This window comes from Heloderma suspectum, chromosome 6 (assembly GCF_057233095.1).
Source record: "Heloderma suspectum isolate Gila_16-S chromosome 6, 16-S_ref, whole genome shotgun sequence".
In the NCBI taxonomy this organism is placed as follows: domain Eukaryota; kingdom Metazoa; phylum Chordata; class Lepidosauria; order Squamata; family Helodermatidae; genus Heloderma; species Heloderma suspectum.
This window is the reverse complement of record NC_139463.1, coordinates 95,004,211-95,028,463: the sequence shown is the minus strand read 5'-3', so window position 1 is coordinate 95,028,463 and position 24,253 is coordinate 95,004,211. Positions and strand designations below refer to the sequence as shown.

Sequence of the window (24,253 nt, the reverse complement as noted above, 5' to 3'; positions counted from 1 at the left end):
TCTAGATTATAAATGCATATCTAGATTATACATACATGTCTAGATTATACATAATAATAAAGGACAGACACTTAAAATGGTTTAGTCTTTTCTTCTGATGAGCTGTTCCCTGCTGTTCAGCTCAGGCCTCAATAAAATAATGTAACATTTGGGGGAAAATATACAACCCAGCAATCCAGCACTGGAGGCTAAGATTGAGAAGATCTCCACAGCTACCATGTATTTTCCCTTGGTGCTCAGGTAGGTGGGAACAAAGGATAACCAAACACTGCAAAACACCAGCATGCTGAATGTGATGAACTTGGCTTCATTGAAATTGTCAGGCAGTTTCCGGGTAAAGAAAGCCACAGTGAAGCTGGCAATCGACAGGAAGCCCAGGTAGCCCAGAACACAGTAAAACATTGTCACAGAGCCCTCATTACATTCTATTACAATTTCCTCAGGTACTGAGTGAACATCGACATCTGGGAAAGAAGGATTCATTGCCAGCCATACAGTACAGATGCCTGTTTGAATAAAGGAGCAGGAAAGAACGACGAACCTGGCCAGCCTTTTCCCCACCCATTTTTGGATCTTGGATCCTGGCTTTGTGGCCATGAAAGCCAGAACCACAGTGATGGTTTTTGCCAACACACAAGAAACAGCCACTGAGAAGATGATGCCAAAAGTGGTTTGTCGGAGGAGACACATCACCTTCTGAGGGTGGCCAATGAACAGGAACACACAAAGGAAACAGAGCAGGAGGGAGATGAGGAGAGCATAGGTGAGGTCCCGGTTGTTAGCAATGACAATGGGAGTGTTGTGGTGTTTCATAAATATTCCTAACACTAGAGCCGTGTCCAAAGAAAAGGAAAGAACAAAGAAGGCTAAACTGAGACCCAAAGGTTCTTTATAAGACAAGAAGGTTATAATCTTGGGAATACAGAAATCCTGGTCCTTGCTTGGATACTTTGTGTCTGCACATTTATAACAGTCATTTGTATCTGAAATAGAAAAGATGTATTCTTAATCTAATAAAGATGCTGTAAATCTTAATAATATCCTGTAATTTTCCCATCACATCAATAAAGTATATCTTTTCTACTGATACTGTAAAATCTGGGAAGGGGTTGACTCAGAGCTTTGTAGATCTAACCTGGCTAAACATGGCTGGAGTCCCACAATTATTAAGTAGTGACCTGATCCTTCTGTATCTGCTGCAGCATTCAAACAGTGTTGAAAGACAGACCCAGATAAATTATTTTGCAACAGTAGCATTTTAACTTGGCAAATGTTGTAGACATGCTGCTCTTTGAATAGTTCTCTGAATAGATCAAAGTCTGCTAAGTATTTTCATTGGTATTACCTCAGCCAGTGCATCCAGCTCTGTCAGCTCTGTCAGCTCTGTCAGCTCTGTAAGTTTGCTTGTATCCTTCACCGTATCAAGGGCTATTCCCATCTATGTGAAGCTGAGTCCCTCAGTCTAGGCTTCTTTTCTTTTTTAACACTGTGGAAGGTGGAATTTAAGGGGGAAACAGGTGGGGGAAAATTTAAAATCCTCCTCCCAGAGCACCTGCACATGCTCACACAGCAGTTAGTAATACTTTCATGTAAAGCTCCACTATATGGAATTAGGGCATCATATAGTTTGGCCCTGTACTGTCTCTTGAGAATCTCTGCTCACAATATCTGCACAGTTTACCCCTTCGTGTTTAACTAAAATGACAAAACATTTTTCAGAATATGTGGTACAAATGGAGGGATGTTCCTACAAAGTAAACCCATTGGAGGACCCCACATGTCTATGCCTGTGAAACTGCTGGTTGGAACTTAAAAAAAATTAAACTCATTTAATAACCAAAGTACTTCCATTTCTACTTCAAAATTAGCCCGGACCATCCTCCAGCCCACCTCTCAGGGTGGAAACTGAGCCGATAGAACCCCAGAGCAGTTCTGATTCTGAGGAGGATCAGCAATCCATGGGAGAGGAGCCAGCTCATCCCTCACAGGCACAGCAGCTGGCAGAGATTCCTCCTGCTGGCATTCCTGAGATAGATAGTGATCCTAGCAGTGAGAAAGTGCAGGAACGGGGCTTGCTAGATGCTTGACGCAGACGCAAAGAGTGACAAGCGCTGGAGGGTGTGGAAAGGAGGTGTAGCACCCGTTTGGCGCGCAAGCAAAAGCTGCCTCCCGTGGACCCAAGGGAAAGAGGGAGGATGTCTCCCTAGCCCATAAGTTCAGGGTCTTCAAGTGACTCTCCTACAAACAGGGATCAACTGCCTACTTGGCGCATAGGCCACTCTGCTGTACCTTGCTTAGTCGTTGGTGATTAGCATCTGAAAGAGTCATTAAGCTGTAAAAGGATTAAAGCCTTGAAAATAATCCTTTTGTCTGTGTCTTGAGTTGGCTATTGGAGTCTACTGAAAGAGGCCACTAGGGCACCTCTTGACACCACCTCTCCTAAACCATGAATTTTCAGATCAGCCCACTGAGGAATTCTTAAGTATAAGCATTGAACCTACTGCCTCCTGATTTCTTGTTGTAATGGCAGAATGTGATTCAACCAACTCACCTTCTTTGTTTGAAATCTTCCCTTCTGGACATGGTATACAATTATAACAACAAAATGGCTCTCCTTCCTGCACTTGCTTGCTAGACCCAGGGCGGCAGCGCTCAGTACATACAGAAAGAGGCTGTACCTAATTCATAAATAAAAGGGGAGAATAATGATAATGAGTTTGGAATCCTTACATTTCTGGGGTCTTTCCATAGACTAAAATGACCATGACATTTTCAGACACGTGCTAATAGGCTCAAGTAAGTCACGCCAAACATATCTCTCATTGATCCTAAGGAGTCTGCAAAGTATGCCTAAGCCAGGAATCAACTTGTAATATTCTCAGTATTAAGTTCTGAAGAAACAGGGTTCTGTATTGAAACAGTTACCGAAACCGAAATTCAGGCCGGGGAGGAGGCGCCTCGCCTCGCCCGGCTGCTAAATTAAAAGTTAAAAAAAAACACAACGCCCCTGTGATAGGCTACGTATTAACGTAGCCTATCACGGCTAGATCTGCAAAGTCAGCCGTGATAGGCTACGTAAATCGTCACGTAGCCTATCACGGGTGACTTTTTTTTTAAAAAAAGCACGTACGCAAATGGCGGCCCCCATAGGGAGCCGCCATTCGGGTTCCTTATTTGGTCGCTGTAATCTACGTAAAGATTACGTAGACTACGGCGAAAATAAGGGCAACGCTATTTGCGTTGCCCTTATTTTTGCCGTAGTCTACATAAAGATTGAAGGCAAAAGGAGAACGGGACGTCAGAGGATGAGATGGCTAGATAGCATCACCGATGCAATGAATATGAACTTGAACACACTCCAGGAGAGAGCGGAGAACAGGAAGGCCTGGCGTGCTATGGTCCATGGGGTCACGAAGAGTCGGACACGACTTAACGACTGAACAACAACAACAACAACAACCTTTCCTATTCAGCTTCACAGTGGATGACTTCAGGCTCTCTCTGGCTGAATGAAACACACATTACCTCAGAAAACAGGCTGGCAGGCAGGCTGGCAGAGTAGTTTTTGTGCTAAAATGTTCTTTTAGGCACATACTCTCAAAACAAAGATTTATTACTTTTCACTGGTTGCACAGAAGTGCATGAAATCTGGGCAACAGGCAGCCCCCATGCCAAAACCCTGAAGGTGCCTCATATTGGGATTGCTTTGCCACACATTGTAGTATTAAATTTAAATAATATGTGTTAATGTGTATAGAGCATTGCCCATTGCATTTTGAAATGTAGACATGTGTGTAGTGCTTTGCCACACACTGTTTCCTTGACTAGAACACAAGCACGCAAACACACACACACACATACACACACGAGTGAAATAAAAGCAAATACAGAATGACCTTCAAGCAAAGAAAGGGTTTTCATTTCTTTCTTTTGTGTGTGTGTGTGTGGGGAGATAGAATCATAGAATCATAGAATAGTAGGGTTGGAAGGGGCCTACAAGGCCATCGAGTCCAACCCCCTGCTCAGTGCAGGAATCCAAGTCAGGGCATCCCTGACAGATGGCTGTCCAGCCTCGTCTTGAACGCCTCCAGTGTGGGAGAGCCCACCACCTCCCCAGGTAATTGGTTCCATTGTCATATTGGTGTAACCAGTCAGGAAGTTTTTCCTGATGTCCAGCTGGAATCTGGCTTCCTGCAACTTGAGCCCATTATTCTGTGTCCTGCACTCTGGGATGACCGCGAAGACATCCTGGCCTTCCTCTCTGTGACAGCCTTTCAAGTACTTGCAGAGTGCTATCATATCTCCCCTCAGTCTTCTCTTCTCAAGGCTAAACATGCCCAGTTCTTTCAGTCTCTCTTCATAGGGCTTTGTTTCCAGTCCTCTGATCATCTTTGTTGCCCTCTTCTGAATCCTCTCCAGTTTGTCTGCATCCTTCTTAAAGTGTGGTGCCCAGAACTGGACACAGTACTCCAGATGAGGCCTAACCAGTGCTGAGTAGAGGGGAACTAGTACTTCCCAGGATTTGGAACCTATGCTTCTATTAATGCAGCCCAAAAGAGCATTTGCCTTTTTTGCAGCCACATCACATTGTTGGCTCATATTCCGCTTGTGATCGACAACAATTCCAAGATCTGTCTCTCTTGTAGTGTTGTTGAGCCACATATCCCCCATCTTGTAACTGTGCATTTGGTTTCTTTTTCCTAGGTGCAGAACTTGGCATTGATCCCTATGAAATGTCATTCTGTTGTTTTCTGTCCAGTGCTCCAGTCTATTCAGATCACTTTGAATTTTGTTTCTGTCTTCCAAAGTATTAGCTATCCCACCCAATTTTCTGTCATCTGCAAATTTGATCAGCATTCCCTGCACCTCCTCCTCCAAGTCATTAATAAAAATGTTGAAGAGCACTGGGCCCAGGACTGAGCCCTGCGGTACCCCACTCGTTAGCTCTCCCCAGTTTGAGAAGGTCCCATTGATAAGCACTCTTTGAGTCCGATTCTGTAGCCAACTGTGGATCCACCAGATCGTTGTTTCATCTAGCCCACTTTGAGCTAGTTTGCTCATCAGGAGATCATGGGGCACTTTGTTGAAAGCTTTGCTGAAGTCGAGGTATATTATGTCTACAGTATTCCCACAGTCTACAAGGGAGGTTACTTGATCAAAAAATGAGATCAGATTTGTCTGGCAGGACTTGTTTTTGACAAATCCATGTTGGCTTCGAGTAATCACTGCATTGTTTTCAAGGTGCTTCCAGATGGATTGCTTTATCATCTGCTCCAGAATTTTCCCAGGGATTGATGTCAGACTGACGGGCCTGTAATTCCCAGGTTCCTCCTTTTTACCCTTTTTGAAGATAGGGACAACGTTAGCCCTCCTCCAGTCATCTGGCACTTCCCCTGTCCTCCATGATTTCTCAAAGATAATAGACAGTGGTTCTGTGTGTTCTTCTGCCAGTTCCTTTATTACTCTAGGGTGCAGCTCATCTGGCCCTGGAGAGCTGTACTCATTCAGAGTAATGAGGTGTTCCTTGACCATATGCCTATTCATCTCAAGCTGCAATCCTGCCCCTTCAGCCTGTACTTCGCCTTTGCCAGGGGGGTCATAGACCCTCTTTTGGGAGAAGACTAAGCCAAAGTAGGAATTGAGCACCTCTGCCTTTTCTTTGTCATCTGTTATCATTTTGCCATCCTTATTTAATAGCTGGATTATATATTTAATAGATATAGAGTTCAAAAATGGGAAGGGAAGGAATACATTGATAAGGGTGGTGGGTGGGGGAGCCAAGAACAGGGAAAGGAAAGTACTTACTCGTGTGTGTGTGTGTGTGTTTGTGTGTGTGTGTGAGAAAGGGAAAAATACAAATAAATAGATGAATTTAGAAGGGCAGGGGGAGCAAAGAACAAGGCAAGGCAAGGAGGAAAGAAAAAATATTTTTAAAATGTTTTTTTTTTAATACAAAATCTAGAAAAGAGAGAAAGGGAATAGTTGAATTGAGAAGGGCTGGGTGGGAAAGAAGAAGAACAACAAATCTTGAGTACAACACACACACACACACACACCACAGACCTAGCGAACTAACCAACTCTAACCAGCTGCCTTTCGCAATGAAACAAATACAGGTTGATCTCCAAAATGTACTGTATTCCCCCCCACCCCTACTGATCGGAGACAGCTGGATTAATAGCCCTAACATGGCAACTAGAGTTGCCATTCACCAAACTCACCATTTCCCCTCCTCCTCCCCCTCCTCCCCTCCCCTTCCCCACTCTGTCCTCCTCCTCACCCCCTCCCTGACCTTTTTCAAGTTGATACATTTAGAGACAGGCTGTCTGGGTTTCAGGAAGCTTCAGAACAGCTCTTTGCGGCCTTCTGAGGTGCTTCAGTGGTGACCTGCTTTGCTTCAGACCACCGCAGTGCTGGTCTGATCTGCTTCAGATTTCAACAAGGAACCCCCAAAGCAGCCCAATTCAGTATTTGGATTTGGCGTCGAAGCAATGAACAGCCCTAATTACAATGCACTTAAAACAAAGTTGGAACTAAACACGCAATGATTGGAAACCCTAATTTATTGGTGTCATATAAATACAAATAATAAATAAATAAATAATTGTATCCATAAAGAGATTCTTCTTTCAGTACCACTGCCTTCAGAGGCATTTTGACACTGATATGAGGCAGTGCCTTCTTTTTGCCAGGTCTCAGGCTGTGGAACTGTCTGCCACGGGAGCCTTGGGTGATTCCTCTTTGCTGTCATTCTTCTGGCAGGGAAATAGTTTTTTCTTTTTCTTTTTACCAAGTAGGCATTTGGCATGTAATGTAAGTGGGTCTCTTGGTGCTGATTTCATTCTATTATTCTTGTGTTTTTAATTGTACTTTAATATATTAGTTGTATTTTATTGTTTTAATAAAGTTTTCATTTAATTTGTTTAAAGTTCCACCGACTGTAAGCCACCTTGAGTGCCATTTTTTTCTACCAAGACAGGTTACGAATCAAATCCATCAATAAATCTCACCTGGTTAAACCGGCTGTGCCATGTTATAGCCTCTTTTTGGATTGTTAATGCTTGGTCTGGAGGAGCCTGTGGATCCACTCTTCCAACTTTCACACGATGAAAGGATCGGTTGGAGGAAACAATCCAGTTGACAACATCAAATCCAGCTATTAGCCAGCCACTCTGGTCAAGGGAAACCTTGTCTCCAGCACCGTTGTTAAAACAGATACCTCTCAGAAAGTGATGGAGCTAGATTAAAAGGATCAAGCAAGAGATTTGTAAATACTAAATCTGGATATTCCTAAAGTGTAGTGGCATTTGAAGAAAGATGTAATGGTCAATGTTTTGGTTGGGGGAGGATTTATGGAAGAAATACTTACTCATAGTTTTTGTATTCTTATTTAATCAGAAGTTCAGGGGGCTGTTCATCCCTATGGGGTTCTGGTCCCAGAAAGTCTGTCACCAACCAGGAATAAGGGTGATTGATTAAATTATCATAAGCAGAGATCTACCTACATGAGACTGGGCAGTAGAGGTGGGCCATCCAAGCTTTGTGATGGCTTCCTCAGCTGCTGTTTTGGAAGGCTACTGGAAGGGAATGATTTTTCCCCACCTCTATTTATGGCCCCTATGGCCTCCTTGCTTGGATCTTTCCAGAATGATGCTCTGTGGCTTTGTGCCTGACTGAGGGAGCCGTCTGGTTTCTAGGGATGCACGAAAGTCACTTACCTTTTACGAAATTTGATTTGCGGTGGGGGGAGGCGCTCCATCCCTCCCCCCGAAATTCTGGCTGGGGGGGAGGCGCCCCATCCCTCTTCCCTGAAATTCTGGCTGGGGGGAGGTGTCCCATCCCTCCCCCCAAAAATTATGGCCAGGGGAGAGGCACCCTGTCCCTCCCGCTGCGAATCCTGGCCGGCCAGGTCTGCAAATGGCGGCAGCTGTAGCCACCGCCGTTTGCGTCCCTGCAGTCAGCTGTGACAGGCTACATAAATGTTTATGTAGCCTATCATGGCTGAGTAAACAAAAAACAAAAAAACTGCGTGTACGCAAATGGCGGCGCCCATGGGTGCCGTCATTTGCGTACGCGTGGTTTTGTTTTTGTTTTTTTACTCAGCCATGATAGGCTACATAAACATTTACGTAGCCTACAACGGTATTTTTAAAAAATCTAGCCATGATAGGCTACGTAAATCTTTACGTAGCCTATCACATTTGTTTTTTTAAACTTGGAAATGGCGGCGGCGGCAGCCGGTCGGAAGACCGGCCGCTGCAGCCGCCGCCGCTGCACCACCGCCGAACCGCCACCAGAGCTGCTGCTGCTGCCAGAGAGATTTGCCCAAAGTAAGTCCCATCCTGGGGGAGTGGGGGGGCAGACCGTTTCGCCACCAATTTCGGTGGGCCGAATGCGCTGGCACTCGGCCTCCCTGAGATTCATGGTGAAATTCTCTGACATCCCTACTGGTTTCCAGGGAACAGGGCTGTGCACCGCTTTGGCCCGTGACCAGAAGCCTGAGTCAAAGTGAGCTGCCTCAGGTCACTTTGAGCCCCTTCTGAGGCTAAGCAGAGGGGGGACCAAGTGTCCCAGAGTGGGTCAGGGGCTCTCTGAAGCTCCTCGGTGCAATTCGGAGCTTTATCACCCTTGGCCTGGCTGCACCGGCACCTCCAGGTCCTTACCTGAGCCACCCATCACCATCACCGCCACCTCCACTACCATCATCACTGCTGCTGCCACCACTGGCACCATCGCCACCTCCACCTCTCTCGCTGCTGCCTCCACCACTGCACCGCCGCTATAGCTGCCGCCTTCATTGCTGCCACCGACTCCCGAGGTCTGGATGCACACCTGCTAGGGGTGGACGAAAGTCATTTACCTGTCCTCGAAGCTTGTTCGCGGTGGGGGGGAGGTGCTTTGCTGCTCCCCCCGCGAAGTTCAGGCCGGGGGGGGGAGGCTTCCCGCCTCGCCCGGCCGAAATTCAGGCCGGGGAGGAGGCGCCTCGCCTCGCCGGGCCGCGAACTCAAAAGTTTTTTTTTTTTTTAAATGCCCCCGTGATAGCCTACGTGACAATTAACGTAGCCTGTCACGGCTAGATCTGCAAAGTTAGCCGTGATAGGCTACGTTAAAAAAAAAACATGATAGGCTACGTTAAAAAAAAATAGGTGACTTAAAAAAAAAAAGGCGCGTACGCAAATGGCGGCCCCCATAGGGAGCTGCCATTCGCATTCCTTATTTGGTCGCTGTAGTCTATGTAAATCTTTACGTAGACTACAGCGACCAAATAAGGAACGGGAATGGTGGCTCCCTATGGGGGCCGCCATTATCCGTACACGCTTTTTTTGTTGTTTTTAAAGTCACCCGTGATAGGCTACGTGACGATTGACGTAGCCTATCACGGCTGACTTTGCAGATCTAGCCGTGATAGGCTACGTTAATTGTCACGTAGCCTATCACGGGGGCATTTTTTTTTCTTTTATTGCAATGGCGGCGGTGGCAGCTGGTCGAAAGACAGGCTGCCGCTCCCGACCCGCACGAACACCCGCCGAACCGCCGGCCGGACCCGCTGCCGGGAGGGACATTCGGCAAAGGTAAGTCCTGTCCCGGGGGGTGTGCGGGGGGCAGGGGGGTGCGGAGAATTTCTCCCCTTAAGTTGTTCGGGGGGCCGAACACGTTGGCGCTTGGCCCCCCAAAGTTTCGGGGAGAAATTCTCCCCCATCCCTAACACCTGCTCTTCTTTCAGGCAGTTGACATTTTTAAAATGACAACTTCCTGGGAGTTCCTGGAAGTTGTCATCTTAAAAATGGCAACTCCCTGCAATAAGATCCAGCACACCTCCGGGCCTCAGGTGCTGGTGGCGACTATGACAATGATGGTGGCGGTGGCAGCAGAGGAAAAAGCAGCAGCAGTGACAGAGGAGGTGGCAGCGGAGGAAGTGGCAGCAGAGGAGGAGGAGGAGGAGAATGCAGCAGCAAGGTAAGAAGCTAGGAGTTTGCGTGGGGATATCAGGGGGGACCTGAAGCGGGATTCGGCCATCCAAATCCTTCTTTGGGCTCTGGGCCAAGTTGGGTCAGGGAGCCCCCAAATCAGCCTGAGCTGAATCGGGCCCACCTCTGAAGCCACCAAGTGGTTTCCGAGTCAAAGCCACAAAGCACCTCCTCCTGCATTGCCCTGGTTTTCACCTCTGCATTACCTTATTTTCTTACGCTATCTGCTAGGGCTGTTCATGGACCCCCCACTTCGCTTTAGATGCCAATTCAGACCTCTGCAGCAGCCCAGCTTTGCTTCGGACCAATTCAGACCCAATCCACTTCAGTTCAGATTCAGATGTGCTAGATGTGGGTATTTTTTTTTTAAACAAACTGTCAAAGCAAAAAGCTATAACCTTTTTTCTGTGCACTGGTTGCACAGAAGGGTCCCAGCAACACCTTGCCCAACTCTACCCAAGAGGGGCCAAGACCCCAAAGCTGCTGCATATTGGGCTTCCTTTGCCACACAGTGTAGTATTAAATGTTTGTAGTGCTTTGCCCACTGTATTTTGAAATGTGGACTTGTTTGCTTGACCTCAATACAAGCACAGACGGAGGGACACACACACACACACATGCAAAAGAAAAGGAAATACAGAACTACCTACAAGCAAAGAAAAGGGTTTTTATTTTATTTTTTAGGGGAAAGATATAGAGTTTAAAAATGGGAAGCAAAGGAATGAAGGAACTGATAAGGGGGCGGGAAGGAGCCAAGAACAAGGAAAGGAAAGTACTTTTTAAATATATATTATTGTTGTTCTATAAAGGATCTAGAAATAAATAAAGAGAAAACTACAAAGAAATAGCTGAACTGAGAAGGCCAGGGGGGCAAAGAACAAGGCAAGGCAGGAAACTAAAGTATGTTTTATTTTATGTTTTAAATAAAGAATCTAGAAAGGAAGGAAGGAAGGAAGGAAGGAAGGAAGGAAGGAAGGAAGGAAGGAAGGAAATTTGGAAGGAAATGGCAGGGGGAGCCAAACTAATAAGAGTAAACTAATAAGAATGGCTGAATTTAGAAGGGGGGGGGGAGAGCCAAAGAACAAGCCAAGCCAAGGGGGAAACAATTTTTTTTAATGTTTTGGTTTTTTAAATAAAGCATCTAGAAAAGAAAGGGAATAGTTCAATTGCAAAGGGCTGGCTGGGAAAGAAGAAGAACAACAAAGCTTCAGTACAACACCCCCCCCCCACACCACAGATATAGCCAACTGACCAACTCTAACCAGCTCTTTCTCACACAATGAAACAAATGTAGGTTGCTCTCCAATATATACAGTATTCCCCCCGCACACACACACACACACAAGAAAGAGAAGACTATTTGCACAGGAAAGGAGAAGCTGGAGAGCCTTCCAGGGACCTTCTTTGAAATAAGCAGTCACTGAGACTGCTGGGTTAAGTTCAGCCCTAATTTGGCAACTAGAGTTGCCATTCACCAAAGCTCACCATTTCCTCCTCCCTCCTCCTCCTCCTCTCCCCTTCCCTACTCTGCCCTCCTCCTTGCTCCCTCCCTGATCTTTCACAAGTTGATACATTTAGATACAGGCTGTTTGGGCTCTGGACAGCTTCAGAATAGCTCCAAATCTCCGAGGCAGACTGAGGTGCTTCGGCGGTGTCCCGCTTTGCTCCAGACTGCCTCGGTGCTGGTCTGATCCACTTCAGATTTCAACAAGGCACTCTCAAAGCAGCTAGATTTGCTTTGGTAATCAGATACAGCACTGAAGTGATGCACGGCCCGACTGTCTATCCATGCTATATTCCTAGGCAGGACATCCCTTTAGCTAGTTGTCTGCTTGCCTGCACCTATATGCACTTGATTTAGTTGGACAATCCCTCCTGTCATTCAGAGACTCCTGCCACACCCAAAAGATCCTAGAGGCCTTAGGATCTATGTACAGTGGCTGTTGAAAGAGTCCAAAAACATGGAAAAGCCATACAAATCACTTTAAAATATACCTTATACCTGGGGCAATGTGAGAACTAAATTAAGCATCGGCCAAATGTAGGGATGATGGAGACATCCCCTCTGGACTAGGGATGGCGGAGAATTTCTCCCCGAAACTTCAGGGGGCCGAGCGCCAACATGTTTGGCCCCCCAAACAAGTTTCGGGGAGAAATCCTCCGCACCTCCCCTGCCCCCCACACCCCCCCCGGGACGGGACTTACCTTTGCCGAATGTCCCTCCCGGTGGCGGGTCCGGCCAGCGGTTCAGCGGGTGTTCGTGCGGGGTGGGAGCGGCAGCCGGTCTTTCGACCGGCTGCCGCCGCCGCCATTCCAATAAAAGAAAAAAAAACGCCCCCGTGATAGGCTACGTGACGATTAACGTAGCCTATCACGGCTGACTTTGCAGATCTAGCCATGATAGGCTACGTTAATCGTCATGTAGCCTATCACGGGGGCGTTTTTTTCAAACTTTCGAGTTCGCGGCCGGGTGAGGTGGGAAGCCTCCTCCCCGGCCTGAATTTCGGCCGGGGCGAGGCGGGAAGCTTCCCCCCCCCGGCCTGAACTTCGCGGGGGGAGCAGCGAAGCGCCTCCCCCCCACCGCAAACAAGCTTCGATGACAGGTAAGTGACTTTCATCCACCCCTACTCTGGACTCCAATGAGTCCGGATTCCCCAAAATCTGTGGAGCCTAAAGTGGACTGGCTCCACTCTCCTATCATGCTTCGGATTTCCTGCAGGATAGCTCTCTGGCATTAGAAAAGGCATGATAGGCTAATGGCGGCTGCCATTAGCATATCATAGGAAAATTAGGGCTGTAATTTGCATATTTTATGCCATATGCAGCTGCAAAGCACCTAATTCTACATAAATTTCTGCCATTTATGGCTGCAAATTATGCAGAAGTAAGTGTTTTTTGGCCAAAAATGGCATAAAATTGTGGTTTTTGTAATTCCAGAGAGCCACTCCATGAAATCCCGTAGATGTGCCAGGGCTCCAGGGAAATCTAGGGAGTCCCAAGTGGCCTGGATCTCCCTGCAGTGGACCCCCCCTTTGGACCAGATGTTTGGGGGTTTACCCATCCCTCGTCGAATGTGATCACTTTGGCAAAATGAACAGGAGATTGTTGTGGTGGGGTGAGTCCAGCACAAATGGAACGATGCAGAAAAGGGATGGATTCTGTTTCTTTAGCCTAGTGGACCTGCTGGGACAAGGCAAGCCTGCTGCTGCAGAAAAAAAATGCTTAGGCCAAATCGGCCTCTCTGTTTTCTGAGGGAATAGAATTGGGACATGAATGGAACAATGATTTCCTTTAAAAAAATCTCTTCTTGAATTAAGGCAATTAGTGACAGCCAGTTCCAGACTAGAATATGATGAGACCTCTGTGAATGTCATCTTGAAAGAGGGTGGAGACAGACTGGTGTGGAGAGTTCACTGCTCAAGCAGATATTGATTATGTATGTATGTATGTATGTATGATTAACATGTAGATATGACCTTATTTGCTAAAAAGCCATCAAGGTGGTGTTTAACAATTTAAAAGAATAAACCCTGGCAACACAAAAAACATACACCTTAAAAACAGAACAACAAAATAGTAAAAACATTCAAACATTCAAAATGACACATTTTAAACTGCTAAATTGAAAAGATGCATCTCAGAGAGCTTCGGCTATTGGGCAGTATAGAAATGAAATACATACATACATACATAAAATTTATACCCTTTCTAAAGGCCGTGAATATGGGCGGCAATCATATTACTTGAAAGAGCATATTCCTTAGTTTGGGGGCAACACAGCCCTTTCATGCATGCCCAGCAACCAGCCTCTGTGGGTAATAGTGCCCTCAAAAGGAGAGAAATGACACATCCACTCTATAGCTCAAGTGATACACCTTCCCTAGGGGATTCTCTTATTGATAAACACAGTAGTAGTTGGCGGTATTTCTGGACTGGAGTTCTTACAAGCAGAAAGAGAGAGAGAGAGAAGAGAGAGAGAGAGAGAAAGGGGTAGGCAGGTTATTACTGTTGGCTTCTGACTGTTTTTTCTGTAAACAAACAAACAAATAATGCCCATGGTAACATAGTTGGTTCTCACATTTCATTGGAGTTAAGAAGGAGTAGGAGAAGGAAGTGTGGCTTTTGTGGATTGGTGGGAGGAGCTACATTGTCAGAGAAGAGGTGCGGCTTGTGGATTTCATGTTGGGCCCTCTTGTAATGGAAGGGTTAGACAATACACCAGTCAGAACCTTCCTGTCTTTCTTTCTAAAAAAAGAAGAATGAAATGGAAGCAGAACACTCCTGACTCCGGCCAGGTAAAATTTAAGTCCAATGTCATCCAGTGACTCTATGAAAACACTATACACACATGCGCACGCACACACGCGCATGCACACACACACACGTATACCCCCCCTTTTTCATTTCTTCCTGATGGGAGAGAAAGAAAGATAAGAATGTGAGCATGGGGAGAGTTTGGTACAGCATTTACTACACACTTTGTGGCCTGCTGTAACATCCACTTACTCTTCCACCTGAGGATGTTGACCACATTACCTGCCAGGAATCTTGATTCTGAAGCTTCAGCCCTCCTCGACCTGCCATTGCTCTGTGTTTGTGTTTAGACAAGGACATGGCATGTAAAGCATGCGCCACAGCATAGACAGCATTGTAGATGCTGTAGCTATGGCCAGTCATGCTCATTTCAAAGAAGGTCCCTGGAAGACTCTCCAGCTTCTCCTTTCCTGTGCAAATAGTCTCCTCTTTCTTGCCCAGAACTTGATCTGGGAATTCACAGCCAAAGGCCTGTTGCCAGAAGTCCTTGATATATCCATCTGCTTTCATAGTGGAAGGATTTCTGCTCTCAACAAATGTCTTGAATCCTGGTAGATCACTGGAGTGAATTGTTAAGGACAGAGCACCACTGAATATTTCTGCATCCCAGCTCCTTTGATAGACAACTGAAGTGAGCTCCATCTGGGCTGTCATTATCCACACTATACCTTTTGGTTTAGCTGTCACATTTTCTATATTTGAAATATATTGCAACCATCTCAAAATTACCAGGGAGTAAGAATCTCCATAGACCACCAATGCATTTGCTTTGCTGCCCATGATTCGTTCATATGCCTTTGCCGCATGTTGGATCATACCAGAAAATTCGCTGGCAAGTCTGAATATGGGTATTTTTTCTATGAAGGCAACACAGACATGATTCTGGGAAATATACGGAAATACAGCTTGCACAATTTTTTCTCCATTGTCATCATCCATAATAAGCATCCCAATCCATGTCCACCGAAAATAAAGAAGGAGAGAGAGAATCCCCATATATTGAAAGACTTCCTGAGGGACCATCTGGTAGAAGGGAAGGCCTGGGGTTTTATCATTTATTATTGGAGCAGAGCCATAAATGAGCTAGAGAGAGTAAAATAATAAGTGTAGCATCAAGATTGCAGTTTTTAATGTTCAAAAGATTTATTTTGATACTTTACAAGATCTTTACAAGAAACCAGTAAGTGAAGGAAATATTACTGTTTCTATTCTTTGAATCCATCAAATGGCTGTCTGTGCAATGTCATTTTTCAGGAGACCTAACTCAAATGCATTCTTCTCAGAAACAACTTTTTTTTCATACTAGTTTAGCAAGCTTCTTCATTATACAGAAATAGCAAATTGAACTAATTATTGATGTTGTAAGAGCACACACACACACACACACGGAAGTGTTTGTTAATGTGTCCTCGATGGACTTGAAAACCATCTCTTGGGAAATGTTTGGGATTTATTTTTTTACTTCTATCTGGGATGGTTTAATGCATAATGAAAATATTCTCCACTATCTTGAAACACATTGGCAGCCAGTCCAAATTTATAAAGCTTTATAGCTTCAACACCATTTCAATATATCTTCAATACCATTTCAATCAAACTCAGCATGATGATCCAGCATGGTAGCGAGCAAGTTTGAACCATACAAAAAATTGTGACTGCCGCCATCTTGAAGCAAAGTGGAGGCCAATCAAAACTTTCAAAAACTGGGAATTGAATAGAAACAGAGGGGAAAATTACGATCACTGAAAATTTGAGGATTTTAGTTAACTCCGCTGAAGAGTTAGTGTCCAAAATTTACCTTGGATTTGAGCAACTGGCAACTAAACCCATGTCATGGTTATGGGAAAGAGCTAGTTTAGTTTCAAAAAATGATATGGCTGCAACGGTTAATGACCTCATCCTGGACTAACTGAACACTGACAAAAGAATGTATTACTCTATAGATTAGGTAGTGAATGTGGATGAAACTGTCCACTATGTTGCAGAGTCCCTAAACTCACAGAATCCACCTGGGCTGGGTTTTACATTTAGAGGTGGAAACACTGATAATGCTTTTGTGTAATTTAAGTCCCCCAATGTTGAGCAATGGGACATGCCTTCAGGTCAAGAGCCTAAGGTCCCATGTGATTGAAGCCACTGTTTTAACTTGGTGTACTGCAGGTGAAGCTGTATTTGACTCTAGAATTTGAATACTTCCTTCAGATTATCTGAATTATAAAACACATACAGTTTCCAGGTAAACAGTATTTTGCTATGACTATTAACAACTCACAGGGACAGTCACTGAAATTTGCCAGTTTGGATTTGCGGACTGAGTGCCATGGACAATTTAACGTTACATGTTCCCATATAAATTCACCTCAGAATTTGTTTATTTTAGCACCCAATGGAAGAACTGCCAACATAGTGTACAAAGAAGTTCTCTAAATGTTTGTGTGTGTGTGTGTGGTAGAGCTTCAAGAAAGGAGATAAACAGTTAAATGTAATTGATTACACTAGACTAAATATGCAGGATTCGTCCAGTTATACAGAAAAGCACTATAAAATTAATTGGCAATTAGTAAATGAAAAGTGAAATTGGCTGAAAAGTAATATAAATACAATACACATGCAACTTTTTCCACTTCAAGTTATAATCCTATTTTTAAGATTGTAAACCCATCTCCATGTCCCTTAAAAAAAACCAAATCCACCATTTAGCACACAATTCCAGGTAGAAAGGGAGCATTTGAATTGCCTGCTCCCCTCTCCCCCTCCTCGCTACATGGATGCCTGAGTTGTGTCCAATGAAATTAATCCAGGCAACACCAGATACTTCAGCCAGTTCTACAAAAACCACTCAGGGACCGGCTTGGGGTTCAAAAGAGCACAGTATCCCCCTGACCACTTGGTATGTGCATTTGAGTTTGTTTGTATGTATGTAGGCGCATTTATAGCCCATTGCGGAATGAGTGTAGCCAGTGGCCATAGCATGCAGGGATACAGAAAAACAGGTTGGAGGGGCATAGAATAGACTATCCATCACACAGCAACATTGTACTCCTCCTCCTCCTCCTCCTACTACTACTACTATAAATAGTACTAGTACTAGTACTGCTACTACTAATAATAATTTGGAGATACTATAATACTATAATATATATATTAAATATATTATATAATATATTATTAGATACTATAATATATAATAATAATTTGGAGATACTATTCTTTTCCAGCTCCCTGGCATTCAGTTGAAGAGTGTGTGTGTTCAATGGCTGAAATATAAATATTATTTTTCTTAGCCTGAATATAGCATCCAAACCATATATTACCAAGGCACTCATCATTTCTATATTTGAATTACACAATAATAATCTGAAAAGAGCAAGGAAGTTTTAGTTACATCCCCAAAGTCTACTCCTCTCCACACAAATAGAGACTTGTATCCTACCTGTGGAACCTTATAGATATCCAAGATAGTTGCCACATGGAGGGAGATTTGCGAGTCCAGTCCTCCAATGACTGCGACTAGATTATTCGGTATGTCAGACATGTAGTTGGGGATCAATCTCTCCAGTGCTGATAAAAGCAGCATTGTGGCATGATAGGTCCTCTTTGCATTGAAATAGCTGTCATAGATGCGGAAACCCAAAGTGAGATTGGGTAGGATCTGAGGGTTTTCATTTATCTCCTTTATGCCGAACACCAAGGCCAGGATGTTCTGGTAGTTCTTAGGCACTATACTAGAAAAAGAGTTGCATTCTGTATCAGAAGAATATTCCACATCACTGAATTATTGCCACCCTGTTCTGTGTCTTCTTCATTTTCTCAGTGTTTATATGCTATCTTGCTTGATGTACACCTTAGTCTAAAGTGAGCTACATAAAAATAACACGGACAAACAATAGTTGGCACAGACACAGAATTATGAATTTTCCTGGAAGAAAAGGCTATCACTGGCTAATAGTCTTGACAGCTATGTGCTACCTGCAGTACCAGAGGCTATGAGCCAGTGTACATGAGTTGCTGGGGAACATGGGTGGGAGGTTGTGAGTTCCTGGTTGACAGCAGCTGGTTGATGATGTAAAGTAGCAGTAAAATAGCATTTAAAAGATTAAATATGCCATGATGTCTGTTTTTTCCTGTTCAGAAAAAAATAGCCCTATTTTCAAAAAAATTGCATTAACATTTTTCTACAGCCTAAGCCAATAAGCCACGCTTTGAAGAGTGCAGCTCTATGACTGAACATTGCAATGACAAAATAATTCAAAATGACAATTAACAATGACTAAGTCATTACACAAGCTCTTCCAGTGCTGCTGGCAGGGGTTGGTCAGTGAAGGTTATTTCAGAACTGGAGACGATGCCAGCATGAGAAGCAATACCACCAATCATGATGTCTCCTGGCTGGTGATATGAGTGAAGTGGAGTGTGTGGGTTATAGACACTGCATTTGTACGTGTGTGTTTCCCTAACATACTATGGACCATGGTGTTCAGGGGCTGGGAGGCGGGATAAACCTTCACTGCTCTCACCACACACACACACACACACCAGTTTTTTCTCTGATATTCCATCCTTCATAGGGGGATGGTGTTAAAAAAGAAGAAAACAGTATCCATTCCAAACATTTTCTTTATTGAACCTTCCCAGTGGGGGGTCTGTGTTTATGAAATTGCCAGGGAAAACCTAATGTGTGTGTGTGGGGCGGTGGGGGTAGGTTAAGCCCTCTCAGCCTTGAATGCCATGGTCCCAAGATCAAGACACACAGGAGTTGAAGTGCAGCAGTGAACCTTCGGACGTTCAGAATTGTGCTATTGTATGATTCTGGAGAAGAAGAAAGAACCCTCAGTTAGATAGAAAGGTTCTCTGAGCTAGGATGCTACATTTGATACTGCAAGCAGTCTTCCACCATTTTATGTAAAACAGTTCCCAGGTTTGGGGAACTAGTGCATGGGTCAGCTCACAAATGCAAGCCAAGCCATGTCCATCGCTGGGATCCTTCTGGCCCAAACAGAGCCAGATTTCCCCATGATGTACAACCCTAGGCATGGCTGGCAAGAATAGGGAAAACTCCACCAGGTGATGGATAAGGTGATCCAGCTATGCATGACTCCGGGGGAAGGTCTTTATTTCCTGGGGCTGAAGTGGGGCTGTGATGCATCCAAAGGGGGCAATACCAAAGGAGGCATGGGCAAGGGCCACCCCTCTAAGACCTTGGCCAACTTGATTGTTTAGAGACTTTGGTGAGGGATTGATCACCTTCCTAGTACCTGATTATGTGCCTGGGACAGAGGATATGAGGCCAAGTGGAGGGACCTCAGGGGGCAATCAGAGTACAGTTGGGTTGAGAGATATATGACATTGGGGGGAGGGCTAGCCAGGTAAGGAGAACATAGTCCAGACAATTAACTGCTGTGGTAAGTTCCAGCCCTCCTCCTACTTGCAGGTCTGGTGGTTGTCCTATCAGATCTCCCCCAGATACTGCTTTTAAATGCCAGATCGGTGCATAATAAGACCTCCCTTATCCATGATTTAATAGTGGATGAGGTGGCCGATCTTACATGTCAGCTGAGACTTGGGTGGGTGAACAAGGAGGAGTTGGTCTCTTCCATTTGTGCCCACCGGGGTACTTGGTTCAGCATCAGGGTAGAACTGAGGGCTGGGGGGGTGGGGTGCCTTGGTCTATAAGAATTCTTTCTCTCTCCATCTTCCCTGTCCATCTGACTACTTGCCTGGAGTGTTTGCACCTTGTGTTGGGCTAGTGGGACAGATTGGGGATTCTGCTGGAGTTAGGGGTGTACTGATTCCCCACCATCTGTTCTGGTGGGGAATCCGTGGGGTGGGGGAGGTGATCTGTTCCTCCCCCCTGGAATCCTCCAGAGCGATTCTGCTCTGCTCAGATTCTGGGGGGGGGAACTGGCTTGGGGGCGCTCCCCTCCCCTCCTGCCAGCCAGAGCCATTCACCTCCTCCCTGTCCCTGCTGATTGCCTTTAAAAAAAGTCTTTTTTAAAAAAAAGGAATTGGGAGGATGTGCCCATAGACTTATATGCAAATAGAGTCATGAATCTTGCATATAAGTCTATCTGTCCATAGGCTTATGTGCAAGATTCACCACTCTATTTTGCGTTTCCTGTTGATTGCATGTGCCCATAGACTTATACACAAAATAGAGCGGTGAATCTTGCATATAAGCCTATGGACAGATAGACTTATATGCAAGATTCATGACTCTATTTGCATATAAGTCCATGGGCACATACTGCCGATCGCCATTTTTTTTAAAGACTTTTTTTTAAAGGCAATCAGCAGGGACAGGGAGGAGGTGAACGGCTGTGGCTGGAAGAAGCTGCGGAGTGCTGTTCCGCCTCCAGTCCTCCTGGAGCAGAGGTAAGTGGTCCCGATCTGCTACAGATTCCTGAGGCTGGATTCCAAAGAATCCAGACTCATTTTAATCCGCAGTGGATTTCTCTGACATCCCTAGCTGGAGTGCTGCCTGCCCTGCTACCGAACAGTCTCCCTACCTGAGCTGACAGAGCTGGTGTCAGATGTGATGTTGAGGTCCCCCTGATTGAAGAATTTGGAAAATATCATCATTCATGCCAAGAGTACCTTTTCTTGGACAGCTCAGGATTTCATGGCCTCTATGACAATCATGGGATTGTCCCAACATGTCATCAACCTGACATATGTAGCAAGGCACATTCTAGGCTCGGGTTTTTCAGCTGGCCATTTGGATAGGGATCTGAAGGTCTTTGAATCAGTCCTTCTGTAATGGTCAGATTAACTTCTGTTGAGGTTTAGACTGATTGCAGCATTTCCTCTCTGCAAGTGTAGGGGACCCATTAAGATGGTCTGGGCCCAGAGGCTAATGGATCCAGATGGTTTGCAGAGGTCTCTAAAGGTTTTCCAGCTGGTATGGCTGGTGCTCCTATTGAAACCCACAGTGGAATGCAGAAATTACCCAGGAAGTTCACATGATTACTCCTGAGTGCCTTCTCCATAGTAATGTAGCTGAACAGGCATTGTACTGTGTGGAATCAATAAGAATTTATTGTATTTTGTAGATGTCATTCGTTCCATGTGTGTGTATTATGCAATAACTATGAGTAATGGAACGTATTCTTTGAAGTAAAGAAAGGCTGCTACAATGGGTCGGTGAAGTACTAGGATCAGCTAGCTGCTTAGTTTCACAGGAATACCTTTTTCTAGGTATCACTAGTCTCAGTGGCTGGCCCGGTTACATTGAGAACAATGGGATGGTGGTAAGACCAGGTCTGAAACTAAGGATGAGGTCATCGACTTCACTGGGATTATAAAAGGCCCACTGTGATATGTTTGCAAGAGTGCCAAAATCTCTTGCTTCTGATGGCTCCAGTGCTGCAGCAGGTGAATCAGGTGAGGGATCCAGAGAACAGACTTGTCCAGTTTTGTTGGATGAATTTCAGCTGGTACAGCTAGAGAATGTTGAGAAATAACCAAGACAGGGTCAAGCAACCCCTTCCATTTGGGCTAGGGAGGTGATTCATGCCTCCTTGTGAGAGGCTGTTGCCCCAGGCCACCTGCAAGAGGTGGTGATTAAGGATCTCAGAGGAATCCCTCTGGAGGGTCATGCCCACTGAGCTTTGGTGGCCCAGCCCCGCCAGATTCCAGCTTGCATGTCTGAAAGCTGCCCCTGCTTTACCTGTGCTGAGTTGGCCCAGCTCGCGGACTTCTGCCACCACCGTTGGCACTGCTGGACAGTCTACACAACTCTCTCACTCAAGAGAATTGTGCAGAGCAGCCAGCGGTGATAACAGTGGCAAGGACAGGCTGTGGGAAAGGAGAGGCTGCAGGCAAACACAGGCTGGCGGTCCTTATGCGCAAAAGTCTCCCTTCTCGCTGCTGGTGCTGGAATTGCCCACAGTTGGACCCATGTGGAAAAAAGACAGGTATAAATATATTGATTTATGGTTATTCATTTCATTTTGATACTGCTCAATAGCAAAAGCTCTCTTGGTGGTTCACCAAAATTGGGGACCTTTGAATTCCCCTCCATAGGACAAACATGAGCCTCAGAAGTCTGAGTAATTTTTTTTTACCAGTGAGAATGGTATCAGGAAAAGGTTTAGATCCACTTTATCTATTGCAATGGTCCCAATCCAGCACCTCTCGTGGCTGCTATTACTTTTGAAATGTGGGTGATCCTAAATACACCTGTCCTGTGCCACATCTAGCCAGGTAAGCATTTTTGTGCACATTTCTCATATATGCATTTTCCCCAGCATACACTTGTTTTACTAATGCAATGCACTTTTAACATTATTTCCTCTGATATACTCATTCTGCATGCATCTTTTTGATTGAAGAACTGTATTACAAAATGCAGAGAAGGGCAAATTTCAAAAGGTCAATTAGTTTTGGTTTGTAGACTTGCCTATTTGTAGGTATGTTCACACTAAAATGCAAACTGAATGAATTTCTCCTGCTTCCTTTGTGTGTGTGTGTGCACGCATGTGTAGGGATGTACGAAAGTTCTGCCACGGATCTCGGGGAGGCCGAATGCCAGTGCATTCAGCCCCCCAAAATCGGTGGCGGAACGGCCCACCCCCCTGGGACGGGACTTACCTTGGACGGATCTTCCTGGCAGCGGCAGCTCCGGCAGCAGATCGGCGGCGGCTGCGGCGGCTGGTCTTCTGACTGGCTGCCGCCGCCACCATTTCCAGGTTAAAAAAAAACAAAAAAACAAAAAAAGTGATAGGCTATGTAAAGATTTACGTAGCCTATCACGGCTAGATTTTAAAAAAACACCATGATAGGCTACGTAAATGTTTATGTAGCCTATCACGGCTGATTTAAAACAAAAAAACCCACGCGCGTACGCAAATGGCGGTGGCCATGGCCGCCGCCATTTGCGTTCCTTATTTTGGCATGTCTTAGTCTACATAAACGGCGAAAATAAGGGGAACGCAAATAGCGTAGACCCATACAGGCAATCTGGATATCCAAATCTCGCTTCGGATTTGGATCCGAGTCGGAGTGGAGGGATTCTAAATCCATCGAAGGTCTACAGGGGTCACTTCTGAGCATCCAAAGCAGCATCCGATATGGATCAAGGGGTCTGTCCACAGCCCTACTTATTTCCCTGTCTTCCTCAAAATCACCTGGAACAATCCTCCATTCCACCTCTCGTAAACCATGAAGTTTCAGTTCAGTATAAGTTCTTCAATATAAGTCAAAGAACCAACTGCTCTGATTTCTTGCTATAATGGTGGAATGTGATTCAGAGAACTCACCCTCTTGGTCTGAAAATTCCCCTTCTGGACATGGGATCCAATTATAACAACAAAATGGCTCTCCTTCCTGCACTTGCTTGCTGGTACCAGGACGGCAACTCTCAGTGCATACAGAAAATGACTGTACCTAAATCATAAATGAAAGTGGAGAACAATAATAATGAGTTTGGAATCCTTATGTTTCTAGGGTCTTTCCATATTTTACTAAAATGACCATGACATGTGTGAATGGGCTCAAGTTAGTCACGCCAAAACTTATCTCTCATTGATCCCAATGGGTCTGCCAAGTATGACTAAGCCTGGATTCAATTTGTAATAGTCTCAGTATTATATTCTAAAGAAATAGGGTTTTATATTCAAATAGTTACATATTGTTTTGTTTTAAAAACTTTTAAATAGCGTTTTGATATGGACCATGGGTAATATTTCTTTCTTAATCATGAACTCTTTTCATGATATATGTGGACCAAAGTGCCAGAAATGACTGAATGAAAGATGGTCTCACATTTGTGTTGTATTTTACTTTCCTATTTATGTGAATTACGTATATACCACTCTGCATTTATATAACAACCTTTATTTACATACTGCCCTGGGTGGATTATAATGCACTTAAAACAAAGTCGGAACTAAACGTGCAATGCTCTGAAACCCTAAGTCTCTGGTGTCATATTAATACAAATAACAAAATTAGTATGTAACTGGATCCATATA

At 44.9% G+C, this 24,253-nt stretch overlaps 1 protein-coding gene across 1 annotated transcript in view; it reads right to left on the bottom strand.

The window, feature by feature from the left end:
• Window positions 1-81: 81 nt before the first annotated feature.
• The window catches only part of LOC146341899 (vomeronasal type-2 receptor 26-like), a 39,294-nt gene continuing 15,122 nt past the window's right edge, over window positions 82-24,253 (bottom strand). Inside the window, exons 4-9 of the mRNA XM_084807740.1 lie at window positions 18,565-18,671; window positions 17,716-18,007; window positions 8,664-8,835; window positions 7,011-7,219; window positions 2,552-2,678; window positions 82-983 (exon numbers count right to left, since the gene is read on the bottom strand). Of these exons, the coding sequence (XP_084663866.1) occupies window positions 82-983; window positions 2,552-2,678; window positions 7,011-7,219; window positions 8,664-8,835; window positions 17,716-18,007; window positions 18,565-18,671 (1,809 nt within the window). The remainder of the gene's footprint in view (window positions 984-2,551; window positions 2,679-7,010; window positions 7,220-8,663; window positions 8,836-17,715; window positions 18,008-18,564; window positions 18,672-24,253) is intronic.